At 38.1% G+C, this 13582-nt stretch overlaps 3 protein-coding genes across 3 annotated transcripts; 2 read left to right on the top strand and 1 right to left on the bottom strand.

Annotated features, from left to right (window-relative positions):
* Nucleotides 1-71: 71 nt before the first annotated feature.
* On the bottom strand, nt 72-1650 carry LOC132203242 (chymotrypsin-like elastase family member 2A). The gene is made up of 6 exons (XM_059630875.1): nt 1422-1650; nt 1197-1363; nt 963-1141; nt 816-908; nt 421-545; nt 72-359 (listed from the first exon to the last, which is right to left on the bottom strand). The coding sequence occupies exons 1-6, from the start codon at nt 1458-1460 to the stop codon at nt 147-149; spliced, it is 816 nt and encodes a 271-aa protein (XP_059486858.1). The 5' UTR covers nt 1461-1650; the 3' UTR covers nt 72-146.
* A 392-nt stretch (nt 1651-2042) lies between these two features.
* LOC132203356 (uncharacterized) lies at nt 2043-4053 on the top strand. The gene is made up of 9 exons (XM_059631072.1): nt 2043-2121; nt 2182-2250; nt 2310-2496; nt 2573-2595; nt 2687-2722; nt 2789-2918; nt 3216-3301; nt 3389-3443; nt 3503-4053. Exons 1-9 carry the CDS (start codon nt 2086-2088, stop codon nt 3574-3576), a joined length of 696 nt encoding a protein of 231 aa, XP_059487055.1. The 5' UTR covers nt 2043-2085; the 3' UTR covers nt 3577-4053.
* A 680-nt stretch (nt 4054-4733) lies between these two features.
* LOC132203264 (autophagy-related protein 2 homolog A) lies at nt 4734-13541 on the top strand. The gene is made up of 32 exons (XM_059630914.1): nt 4734-5008; nt 5778-5946; nt 6000-6140; nt 6195-6297; nt 6353-6419; nt 6477-6578; nt 6632-6980; nt 7097-7256; nt 7431-7566; nt 7628-7827; nt 7885-8133; nt 8192-8413; nt 8467-8650; nt 8706-8994; nt 9064-9220; nt 9275-9399; nt 9458-9633; nt 9694-9844; nt 9898-10064; nt 10120-10307; nt 10372-10612; nt 10658-10807; nt 10869-11141; nt 11194-11429; nt 11479-11665; nt 11725-11892; nt 11944-12254; nt 12314-12466; nt 12519-12640; nt 12701-12855; nt 12912-13067; nt 13159-13541. Exons 1-32 carry the CDS (start codon nt 4838-4840, stop codon nt 13387-13389), a joined length of 5889 nt encoding a protein of 1962 aa, XP_059486897.1. The 5' UTR covers nt 4734-4837; the 3' UTR covers nt 13390-13541.
* The last annotated feature ends 41 nt before the right edge of the window (nt 13542-13582 follow it).

Here is a 13582-nt window from a genome sequence, read left to right as displayed (position 1 = left end):
AACTTGGGAACTTGCCCCACTCATATTAAAATATTAAAAGGAATTTCTCCCGAAATAAAAAGAGCTGAAAGTTGTTGGACAGGGAAATGCAAAAATACTTTATTATTAATTTAAGACTATTGCATATCAAGAGCAGCTAATAAAAATCAGTATTCGTAGTCGGCTTCGTCGGCGGCAGGAGTGGTGATCTCCCCAGTGCCTCCATTGATCACGGAGTCGATCCAAGAGAGATACAGTGATACTCTTGTGAAAAGGGGTTTCGTGCCAGGGCAACTGCCCTCGTTATATCCGTAAGAAAACACACCCACAACTCTAGCAGTGCCTTCAGAGTCTACAATGTAAAGTGCAGAACCTTCATCCTTAAATTAAACACAAAGTTTTAAAATAGCTATTTTCCATTATTCTCTTTTTAATCATTACCCTGCAAGGGCCAATTCCTTCAGCGCCAACCAGAGCACACATTTGTCCTTCCTTCAAATTCCTGCACTCTGTGTCAGGTAAAATCTCCAAATCTGTATAACGCAGTAGTTGCGTGCCAGAAGTATCTAAAATTCATTAAAATAATGCATTATGATATAATTGATTTAAAAAAAATGCCTAAAGAACAAGTAACTTAATTGTTAATTGCATTATAATTTTTGGATAAATTATTTATAATTTAATCAACTTTCCAAGTAATAAAATTAATATTGCATATCATATTTTGAACTGCTTTTAAAATATGTAGTGAGAGTGCTGCAAATATATAATTTTAATTATGAAATTTATTTTTAATTCTTAATCAAAGTTAAAAATATTTTGAAATTCATTATAACCGTTGGAAGCGGCAAATCCAAATCCAGAAATTCTTCCAAGGTAGTTATCATACACAGTAGTCTCATCAGGCAATCCAATGGTATCGACATAAGCTAAAATTAATATTATATTTCATATTTTTTAACGAAAAGTAATACAAGCTTTACGCGAAGAGGGAATTGGCTCATTTAATTGAACTAGTGCAATATTTCTTTCATTAAATTGCCCCGGGTTGTAATCAGGGAAGATGAAGACGTTTTCAGCGGCCACAGACTTGACAATGCGACCTGGCTCAGTATTAAGGTCCAAGTTCCGAGCCCCAAAAATTAGAGTGTGGTCTGGTGATCTGAAGTGAGCAATGAATTTAAAGAATTGGATAAATTTTTGTATAAAAAAATTACTTGTTGATGCAGGCGGCGCAAGTAAGCACCCAAGAGGGATTGATCAAAATACCAGAGAAGTTAGCACCAACATTTGCAACAGGCTGAACGTGTACATGCCACGGAAATTGGCCTGCATTTGCAATTGGTCCACCATCCAAAAGAGGATTGACGGCGAAACCATGTGCCTGCCTTTTCATAATATTTATTCAAAAATGATAAAATTAAAAGTTTTAAAGAACGTACCGTCAAAATGGTGCAAGCGAGGCCAAGGAAACCTTTCATCGTTCTACAGAGATTTCTAAGACAAGAATGCGAGAATGCGTGATCGCTCACTTCTAGCTTTGTCTCCTCAAAGTTATGACAATAATCGTCTTTTTATGCAAATAGTATCTTATCGCTTTTTAATGGGTTAAGTGCCGCAATACTGGACTGTTGCGCCGCAAAAAGTATGACGTTGCCAGGCTAATATTTGTTCATTAAGTAAGAACAACCTTAATCACTGAGAAGAAATCAAGTGATCACTCTGATTCTGGAGTTATCAGCTTTTTATTGGTTGAGCGTTTAATTGACTCTCGCATTGTAATAAGAGGAAAATTTTGATACATACTTTAGTATTGTGAAAATTTTTTCAAAGTGCTCTTGAAAAGCCTTTCAGCAAAATAGGTGTGGCGTAATCACAATCAAGCCGCATGATAAAAGAAAAATTGCACTTATTGTATGTCACACGGTGTAAAACTCACAAAGCGTGAATTGGCTTTTTGAAAAGGTAATAATTCAAAGACCGGACGTGGTAATGCACCGGAAGGCTAGCAAAAAATACTTTTTGTGGAAATAAAAAGAAGCGCAAAATTGGCCTTTGGTTTAGTTTGGAAATATTCACCTCTCTGCATAGGTTTACGAAGAGCAGATGATGGATTTAAAGCAGCTAATCGTTTTATTATCTGTAAAACATATTCAAATTTTTGCTGATTTTTAATTTTATGTTTGATTTCATTTTTAAAAGTGTTGCTGCTTGGTGGCTTCAGGTCAAAACTCCACAAAGCCACGCAATTGTACGCAGCAATGGTATGGGGTGAGTTTCGGCTTAATTAATTAAGGGGGGGAAAAGTAATTCTTGTTTTGAAAAATTAGATCATGAACGAGTGTTGCAAAAACAGCCCGACAAACTTTTTTGATCAGGAGACGCGTTATAAGAGCTACGTTGACTGGGAAACAGTTAGCAAATTATGCGGCCCCAGAGAGTTTGTTTTGCAAAAATACCAGACAAAGGATGGTTTTGCTTTAGACATCTCTTCGGCGGATGCTTTCGCTAGAGATGGTATAGTGAAATAGCAAGTGGCATTTTTACGCTGTTAATTCATTCACATGTAAATTGCACGGACAAATATTTGCAGATAAACGGCTTAAGTACCATTTGGTAATTGATACAAGTACATAATGTTTAAGGAGTGTTAATACATTAAATTTTATCATTTTTTTCTATGACTTTTTGTTATCTCATAAAATAGTGTTACTCGGACAGTCTTTTCAAGATCAAGAACTTGGTGATTAGTTTAAATTTTTATTTAATTGCCAACTTTCTTAATGGCCTTTGCCTGGAAAATTAATAGATGATCGACAATAAAACACTCGACTTTGCGAAGATAGCGGACTACTTCAAAGCCATGCCTACCTCGAATGATGATAACGTCAAGCAGGCGCTCGCCACGGCAGCATCTACGTGCTCCAAACAAGTTCCAGGTGCACCCTTGCCATTCATATTAATTATAATTTCAAATTTTTGCACTAGTGAAACACGAATATTGAAAAATAGAGTGATTTTTTTCAAATATGATAGCATCAAATCAAGATGATTTCATTAAAATATTAGATTAGGAATAAAATTTTCAAGCGATGAAAAACGATTATCAATTTTTTTCAAATTTCAATTCTAAGACAATACGAAATAAAAGGGGGGAGGGTTACACTATTAATATAAAAAACGTTTATTAAATTTTAATTATTTTCAATAAAGGGAAAACATTTGGTGAATTTCAGCTTTGATTCCTGCCAATTGGGATTCAAAATATTGCAACCCCCACGCATTTTTAGCAACACAGTGCATTAGGAAAGAATTTTATCAGGTAATTAAAAGATTTAAACAATATTTCAATCATTAAGTTTATTCAATTTTTATTTTCTATCCTATCTCTCTCTGTACATCTGTTAAGACGTGCACCTTGCCAGCGATTCCAAACACTCCCCGTACTGGATTCAGAGTTTTCGGTTAAATTTCAATATAGCATAATTTTTAAATTTCTTTAATGATAAAATATTATTTACAGCTGAGAATTGCGCAAACCGAGCCAAAATACTGAGCGCCTGTGACCCCTTCAAAATGACAAGCCAAAATAATTGAGCGAAATCGGCACAAATTATTTCAATCCTATGGCAAAACTTCTAATTATAAAAAAAAAAAATTAATAATCTCTGCTTTGAAAAAAAAAACTAAAGTGTTTTATTTGTAAATTGGAAGTGAACACTGAGGTGGACTTCACGAAGAATGTTTGAAAATACAACCGGACCACAGGTCACTATTGGTGCCCTTTTTTTTCTTCAACGAGGTTAAGCCTGGTTTCACTTTAGGGTCTTTATTTGTGCGTAATTTGTACTTTGGACATAAGACTTAGGAAAACAAGATCTTACAATTAATTGCAACTCATAAGTGCTCATAAGTTATAGGATAGGATGTTGTTCATATTGTATTAATATCAAATTTACAGCATTCTATACATTTCGTTTTTAACTTTTGTAAACGTAAGCAATAAATTACAATCAATGTGATCTTCATTCCTCAATAAAGTAAAAAAAAATCTATATCTGGCCTTCTAAAATAAAAATAAAAATAAAAATTTAAAAAAATAAAATAAAAAAATGGCCATTTACAAACTCATTTTAAGTTTCGTTTAAAGTTTTGTTGCACGAAAAAGCATTTTAATTAATCAATCTATTGTAATTAAATGAATAAAAACGCTTCCATAATTTTTTTGTGGTGTAGAACAGTTTACAACGGTTAAAAACAATATCAAATGATTATTATTATTATCCTTATTTACCTGTATTATGAGATGACTGATTGCTGTTTATTTTATATTAAGTTTTCGTCTTGTTTGTGATGATTGATTAAAATAAAATTTTAGAATAAAATATGAGCTAATAAAATCAGTAGCAAAATAATGTCAAAATGATTTTTTATGTATATCGATAAATATTATCATAAGTGTGCATGGGTGTGCACTTGTACAGTCATGAAATTAAATTTGCCATAGTAAAGTGCCAAATTTTAGTAATTATGATGCAGACACGTCGTTAGCTCTTTGAACAAAATCTTTCAAACTATAATTACATATTTCTTTTAATACTTTTTGCAAACACAAATTTTTAATTCTATATCGGCCGTCACGGATTTCGCGGGTCAGCGCTGGTGTTCGCACAGCAGTGGCCTGTGATTGGCCAGTGATAGCAGTCGATGAGGGCCGCTGATTGGTCAACCTTGAAGTCAGCTGCTCGTCTATTTATTTGTATACAAATGCACTGAAGAGTGCTAGCGAGCGAGAGTCAACTGCGACGAAGAATATTCAGACATTTTGCATGGTGGATTGGCGAGCGATTCGGCGAAAATGTCGTGGCTGATCCCGCACTGGAGCGAGAGCATCAAAAAGCGGCTGTGTCGATACCTGCTGCAGCGCTACCTCGGCCAGTTCCTCGAGGAAAAACTGACCCTCGACCAGCTCACGATTGATCTCTACAATGGCAAGTGCATTGTCAATGACGTCAGCCTTGATGTGCAGGTACGTTCTCTAATTCGCAAGTCGGACAATGGCAGACATCGGACGCTGCCACTGTCGTTCGGACGCACGAGTCGTCCCGCTCGCATGTTCGCACACACCCGACCTTTGTTTTCACGGCCAGTTTGGTGCGCACTTCGTGGCTGACCAAGGTCAGCAGCTGTCTATGTATGTGTTACACGCAAGTGTGTTGCCATGAGGAAATATTATTCGCGTTTGCGGAAGCGATCAAATTATTTTTTTGCAATCACGCACATCTATTTATAAGACAATTTAATTAAAAATTTCCATTTGGTACCAAATTAATCAAAACTGTGACGAAAATGAAATTTTCTGAAAGGTCATTTTTGTATAAAAATCCTTGGGTATTATTATAACAAATGGCATTGGTTGATCTTGTTTACATAAAATAAAAATAATAAAAATATGAATTTAAATTTGGCTCAATATATATGGTTCTATAATTATAGATTTGTTTTATGTAAACACTTTAATCTTTGATGAAATAAAGTACGTTCAATAAATAAAAAAAAAAAAAAAATTGGGATATCCAAGAAAGTTCTGAAATTTAAAGAAACAAAAATTTAATAAAAGACTAATTCTGACTTTTTTTATAAATTTTCTTTTTGCTTAACGGCAATTATTTTAAAAATTTATAAGCTGAAAATTAATGAACCAAAAACTTAATTTACGTGCTTTGATTTTAAGCTCTCTTTCGCGCTTGAAATTATTTTTGTCCCCAAATTCAATAAGCTATTTTTGTCATTCGCAGGCGCTGAACGAGGTTTCTACGCAGCAAAGCCTGCCCTTCTGGTTTGTGGAGGGCAGCGTGTCCCAAGTTTGTGTCTCCGTTCCATGGTCCTCCTTACTCTCCGACTCAAGCTATGTGGAAATCTGTGGGCTCAGTCTTACCGTCCGGCCGAAGCACCGAGTCGAGACGGGTAAAATCATGAAACTAAAAGAATTAGATCTTTTTCAAGCCATATTAATGCAGGAGCATCAATGCTTGAGTCAATGTGGAACAGCTTCAGCAGCAGTATGCAATTGGCCGAGGAATGTCTCAAACAAGACATGGAACAAGACACAGCTGCCCCGCTGGAGGGATTGGAAATGTTTGCACAAATGATTGAGAGCAGTATGTTTTTTTATTAAAATAATGAATACTATTAAATAAACGGGTTTTTATCAGTTTTGAGCAGGATTAAAGTGAAATTTGAGAACCTGAAGCTTCGCCTTGAGAATGTGCCGAAAGGGAGCAGAACAGGAGTTGCTTTAGAAGTTCATGTCAATGAGTAAGATTACTTTTATACAATTTCTCATCAAAAATTTTATGAAAATTACTTGTAGAATGACATATTTGGATGAAGCCGGTTTAGATACTCCTGCAGAATCAGAAGAAAGTGAAAAGTACCAGGTAAGAATAATTTCAAAGTTAATATACATGGAAAAATTAATTCTATAAAATCTCTAGATCTCAGCCTTTAGCACAAAAAAGTTTTCACTAGAAGGTATTTCTCTCTACACCGACGAATTCTATTTACCTAGCATGGAAACATCAGTCTGGGAAGCACAGGTTTTTTTGCTAAATTTAAATTTAAATTTTCCTTAAATTCTATATTAAATTAGGACGAAACTGAGCACAACCTGATTCTTGCGGCCAAGTTGTCAGCCCGCCAGGAAATTCGATTGAAAATGAAAGCGTCCGACAACATTTCTGGTGCCAAAGTGACCCTTGAAGTGCTTCTTGGTTCGCTCAACTGTTTTCTGTCACCGAGGCAGTTCCAAGCAATGCAGGAATTGATCAACGGCCTATTAAGTCCTGGTGACGACCAGGACAAGCCCACTGGTCGACAAAAACCCATGGGTGTGCAGGATTTCCAGCTTGTAGAGCAGGATTTGCAGCAGAGACTCATGCCTTCGGAAATGGCTGGGCCCTCAGGACACCTTCAGCCAAAACAGGGATGGTCTGTTGCAGGCAAGTAGATTTTTCCAATGTCATAAATATAAAAATTCATCTTGTAGATGGATTGTTTTTTTATGGTAGAAATCTTGCTTTTGTTTTCTAATTTTTTTCCATTTTGGCAATTGCAGAGGACAGTGATGAGGAAGGTGATGAGTTTTTTGCAATGGCGAAGTCAAAAATGAAGGCAAGCATGGGCGCAAGCAGCTGCGGCACATCTAGTGTTGGCGGTGGCAGCATGGCCAGTTCGATGACCGGCTCATCACTTAGCGTCAGCCCGTTCACACACAAGTGAGTGTTTGTTGTAGAGTTATTGATTTTTAATAATCTGTAGGAGACACAAATTTTCCAGTTTCATTGCTTTGACTTTGCAATATGGGTATGCCCTTTTGCACTTGCAATTTTTAAAATTATTTTTACAATTTTTGCCGTTATCATGAAAAAATAATTGATTTTTTTATTTAGATGCCTGGCCGCGTCTGGATTTCCAGAAATGGGCAAGAAAAAGTCTCATTATCATGTTTCCGAGGACGAACCCTGGAGTGCAGACTTCACCAATTTCTCAATTAGAATAAGTTCGCTATCCATAGTTCTTTTGCAGGTGAATTTATTATTCAAATTTGTAAATTTACCAGTATTTTTATTTTCATTTCTTGTTTTAGGAGGACATTTTAATAACAACTCCGACTGCAGCATCACCTCATTTACGACAAGTCACCCCTACTTCTCAACAACAAATGGTAGAACTGGCAAACGCCTTCTTCAAACACATCGAATCAGCAATGCCTGACGGATTTGGCGTCAAAGACTTTGATAACGCAAAACGAATCATCAGGGATGCAACAAAACCAAACCATTTGCGGTATGCAACAATTTTATTTTAACTCCGTTTTGGTATCAAAATTAAAAATCAATTCAGCCTTGTAGCGGCTCCAATAACAGTCGAGGGAACCGACAATTTGGGAAGCAATGGTTCTCACACAGAGGGTCTATTCACAGCTGCTAGATTGGAGTTTGCCGAGTTATTGAACGACCAGCCAAATCAAGATTCGGAATTACTTGTGTTTCAAGACAGCAAGGCGTTCAGTTCTTATCCTGACCTTCAAATGTCTTTCTCTCACAAAGTTAAAAGCAACCGAGGAATTACTTATCCAAGAACAGAAATCAAGTAATTTTTTATTGTTAGAATGAAATATTTGATTAATAAAAATGACAAATCTCTGCAGATTTAAACTACAATCCTGCCTAGTAGAGGTAGACCTTAGCTTGATGGATAGAATTTCTAGCGTTACTAGCTCTTCACATCCCATTTGCCAACAAACCAAAAAGAGACAGTCACCATTAGAAAATCCAATCAACGTATTCCAGGCTGTGGAACCGTCGGGATGTTCAGATAGCCGCGTTGATATAAGTGTTCAATTTCCAAACAAAGTTGCATTCAAACTGAGGTTATTAATCAACCACACTACTTAACAGCAGAAATTTAAACCTTTAAATTTAGGTTTCCCTGTCCTGATTTACGACCCTTAAGTGACATGGGCCGGGCGCCTTGGTGGCAACGAAATGTCCGAAGCGAATGGCTTTTAATTGAGCTCAGTGAGGCAGAGCTCAAGTCCACAATCGACAGCCGAGATCCAACAACCAGAGTTGAAGTTGCTTGCAGAGGTCTGCAAGTCATATTTCAGGTATATATTTTATTATGGCTTAATTCATTTTTAGTAAATTGCAAACTAATTGTAGGATGGAGTTGAGGAAAATGATGTACCTGTGTTGGTTTGTGATATGGATGAAGCGGGCCAGTCTTTGCCCAACAACGGCAGAGACTTTGGTCTTATTAGACTGACTGTTGTGATTTCCCCGTCGACCAGTGAACTCTCTGAGTTGGTTCTCACAATGGAGGACTCGACGGAAGACAGCCTTGGGCAGTCGTCTCTAGATTCACTTGAGAGACAGACGCGTACTAAAGATCCTAGTCCATTTAGTGCCAAGAGAGTTGTGCATGAAAGTGATACTCCACACGATGTGGCAGGTATGTCTGGCATTTAAATTTTAAAATATCAAGCTTCATCAAAATCAATAACTGATTAATGAATTTTAGATGAATCAGATGAACTTGTGATACCTGGAGATAAGAGGGAAATAACCAATTTTATTGAGTTTGCCTCTAAGCAAAGTAAAATTCACATCGATTTGGTTTTGCCAAAAGCTTATCTGACAATTCCGTCAAAGCACTTTTACGAACTTCTTTACAACCGGTAGGAATTGTGGTTTTAACTTTAAATGCCAAATAATTTATTTTAAACATGAAGGATAACAACCGATTTTATGTTGTGGGAGCCATCACGGCCATCGAGTGCCCCTGCGCCAGACTTGATGTCCGAAGTGACTCTTAACACAACTGCCTTTAGCATGTGCAAGTCAGGAATTCACATGGGTAAATACAAAATTTGAAAATAAAAAAAAATTGGTGATAAATATTCTTTGTCTATTAGAAACGGATTCGGACTCAAGTTCTGATTCAGAGGGTATCTTCTACTCCGTTCATGAGCACAGACAAAGACAAAAGCTGCAGTATATTAAACAGACGAGAGTGCCCCTTGGTCAAAGCAAAGTCACAATCAACCTGAATATAAATCAAGGAACTATTTCACTGAGCACGCCTGCAAGGGTATGCAATAAAAAACATTTGTTTTTGTTGTATTTTATTCTAAATTATTCTCCATATCAGGATTCAGCGAATTGTGTTATTCCAAACCAGAGGGGTGAGTTGAAGCTTGCAATTGGAGAGGGTTCGCTTTTCGTTGTTTCGGAGTGCAGGGGTGATCCTACTTTGAGCTATGTCTGCATTCAGTCCAACCAAGCCTCTCTTTTTCATGCAGGTATGTAGGCAAAAGCGTTGTTTCAGTGAAATTCAAGTCAATTTTAAACATAGGCCTCGTGGCTGCTGGTTTGGACGATGCACCTCTTTTGCCAACAATCTTGCAAACTGTACCAGGAGTGAATATGAAGCCTCAAGACAAAGTTGGATGTGGGGGTCAGAGTTTAGACATGCTCTGCGTTGCAGTTAAAATACACCTCAAGCAGCCTGGGGCCCTCAAAGTATGTAAACCAAAATTTAAAATTCCGAAATTCTTCAGTTAATTTTTTCATTTAGATGATCAAAGTGGCTACGGCCGTGCGAGGCGCCACATTGCAGCACAGGGTAGTTCCTGGGCCTCAGAGTTGGTTGTCTCAAATGATAGACATGCTGGACGTGATGGACTACCCTGTGCCAGGCTACTTGCCTCCGAGAGTAATTACAGAACTGCATCTCCATCTATGGAATTGCGCTGTTGATTACAGGTTAGAGATTGAATAATTAAAAAAAAAAAATTGGCTTAAATTGATTTAAATGTAATTTTTTTAGGCCTCTGTACTTGCCATTACGGTGTATGGTCACAATGGGCAGTTTCTCTGTTTCAAGCAACTTGGCTGCTCAGACAAGGTCCTCTTCTTTGAGGTTCATAGCAGAAGAGGGATCCCTTTTCATTAGTGATAAAGTTTCTCTAATGAAGACTCCTGACCTAGCCAAAGATTACGTCTCTGTTATCACATTGGGACTTTTTGAATTGTCTCTTCGGCTCAGCGATGATCCGAGAGTGCCAAAAGTAAGAAATCAGAGTATGAAAATCGATTTTAATATTTCTCTGCAGGTTGATTTGAGAGCGTCCAGCACGGCCCTGCATTTGCGGACATGTGCAGATTCTTGTCGAGCATTGGCTGAACTGCTGTCTTACTTTGCAAGTGATGGAGATTTGACGCAGCCCATCAACATGTCAAGCAGATCAACAACACCATTGCAGGCAATTTAATATAATTATCAAGTTTGTCACATTTATTTAAATATAATTTTTTTTTACTCAGAGTGAAAGAGGTTCACAGTCCTCCCTTTCTACGCAGAGCCAGACAGACCAAGTGAATTCAATGATGGAAGATGCAATGCAAGACAGCCACACCGAAGAGCATCATATTGAGGAGGATGAGGAAGCAAAAACACCTAGTGCAACTGCAGAAGATTTGGAAAACACGGAGGAATTCAGTTTCCCTGACGATAACAACAGACCACATGTGAAACCTTCTAGCGATGACGAGGAGGAGTTCTGCATTCTGGGAGAGGACCCAGGAACTGGAATTATTGTAATGACTATCATTATTTTCTTCTCCTTAGGTAATTTTCAATTTATTGCAGCCTCTGCACGGGGAGCCAGAAATAAGAAAACTGATCAACGGGCCTATTCGAATAGTAGAGAATCACTTCGGGGTGCCTCTGCGACGAATGGACCTACTGGAAACACCAAAGAATTTCCCCAACCCTGAACTACGATACACCATCTGTGATTTATCTTTAGTCTGGCACTTGTACGGCGGCTCTGATTTTCAGTCGTCTGAGAAAAAAATCGTTAGAATCAAAGGCGAGACCAATGTGTAAGTCAAATTATATCTTAAATTTATAGAAGCTACAGTGTTCTTATAGGGCTACTAATTCTCCAATGAGAAACATGGGACCTTCTCCGTCAATCAGCTTTTCAAAGTCGGCTCCTGGGGAGATCCAGTTCAACATCGAGAAGAGCAGCAACACACAAAAAGTTTGTAGCGACTGGCAAGAACGAGGTGGACCTGGCCGAGACCACAACGTTCTGATGGAATTCCAATTCAATAAGGTACTATTACCCTGCTAATCTTCATAACATGCAACTTGATTTTATCCATGAAATTTTAGGTGCGCTTTAGGCACGAAGTCTATCCTGAAAATGCAGAGGTGGCATCAAGACAAGTTTTCCTTGTGCAGAGTTTGGAGGCGCGAGACCGTCTTGCCACCTCTGCCATCAACAAATTTTTGTACCTGCACTGCAGTGAGTCCCAACCAAAACAAGCTCATGCCAATATGGTATTTTTAAACATGTTTTTAATTTCTCTCTTAACAAAGTTTTACATACAGGTTGTGATAAAAGCAGTTAATCTACGTCCAGATGTCAGCTTGCCAAACCAGCAAGAATGTTGTTTGAAAATCTCTCTCCTGCCTCTGAGATTCAATATCGATCAAGACTCTTTGCTCTTTTTGTGCTCATTTTTCTCGGACCTGGCAACAGTTGCACCTTCACAGAGCAGTGAGGACATCAGTGCTGCTCTACAGCCGCCAGTCATGTTAGTCAATTGCCCTGCTTCGCCCACTAAAGTCATCACCGAAGAGCAGCCACTCGTTCCGGAGTTCGACAGTGAGGACAAGGGCAGTCCGCCAATATTCTTCAGGTATCAATCAAGAATTGAATTTTGAACTAGTTATCTAATTTAAAAATTTCATATTCTAGGACGCTATTATTTTCTCCAGACGTTCCAATCAGGATTGATTACCAGGGCAAAAGGGTTGACATGAGTCATGGTCCTTTGGCTGGAATCCTGATGGGTTTGGCTCAACTGAACTGCTCTGAAGTCAGCCTCAAGCGGCTCTCCTACCGCCACGGGTACTGCTCTCCAAATTTATTTGATATTCAGCTTTTTAAATATTCATTTTAGCTTACTCGGAATGGACAAACTTGTTTCCTTTATGATGTCAGAGTGGCTCTCGGACATTAAGAAAAACCAACTGCCTAGCGTCCTTGGAGGAGTGGGACCAATGCACTCAATTGTGCAACTTTGTAAGACAGACCTCTGAAACCTTTGATTGCAAATTTTTATATATTTTCTATCAATTCTAGTCCAAGGCGTCAGAGACTTGCTTCTTCTTCCACTTGAACAGTACCAGAGAGACGGCAGAATTGTACGTGGCCTTCAACGTGGTGCTCACAGTTTTACATCTTCTACAGCTATTGCCGCCTTGGAGCTAACAAATAGACTTGTTAACGCTGTTCAGGTATTCTCTTATACTTTTAATTAAAAAGACTCTTTGTAAGAATATTATTAAACTAGATTACGGCTGAAACTGCCTATGACATGTTGTCCCCTGGGCCTAGTTTGAGGCAGCGACGAATGCTGGGTGGTACTGATAAGAGGAGGAGAGACCGACAAGCACCCCCAGCAGACATTAGGGAAGGCGTCACTAATGCTTATCATCTTGTTCAGGAGGCAAGTTTACTAATAATTATTAATATTTCTTTGTTCGACATGGTATGATGATGGAAATTTTGTAAAACCTTGAGGTGTGTTTATTTTTTAGGGCCTTGGTGAAACTGCACGCAATCTGGTGGCTGTAGCAAGTGCTGAACATGAAGAAAAGGGAGTGTACGGTGCTGTTGGGGGCGTCCTGCGGCAAATACCACCAACTGTGGTGACACCTGTTCTTCTGGCCTCGGAGGCGACGGCGTGTGTCTTGGGCGGTCTGAGGAGTCAGCTGGCACCAGATGCGAGAAGAGAGGCTGAACACAAGTGGAGGACCAACAAAAAGTGACAAATAGAGACAGAACTGTAATCATTGTTAATTAAGGTACTTTCGATTTGCAAAAGTAATATTCTCTATATATTCTTTTATTTCTTTGTGTAAAGGTGTATAAATGTGCAGCATTTTTGAAGTTTTTATCTCAATAAATGTATTTAACTCTGCGTGTATTTGAATTCCTTATTTTCCCTTTGAATGAGTTACT

The sequence above is a fragment of the Neocloeon triangulifer genome, unplaced genomic scaffold (assembly GCF_031216515.1).
Source record: "Neocloeon triangulifer isolate White Clay Creek 2 clone unplaced genomic scaffold, ASM3121651v1 ptg000017l, whole genome shotgun sequence".
Lineage (NCBI taxonomy): Eukaryota > Metazoa > Arthropoda > Insecta > Ephemeroptera > Baetidae > Neocloeon > Neocloeon triangulifer.
The sequence above is the reverse complement of the archived record's forward strand: the minus strand, read 5'-3'. Positions and strand labels throughout refer to the sequence as shown.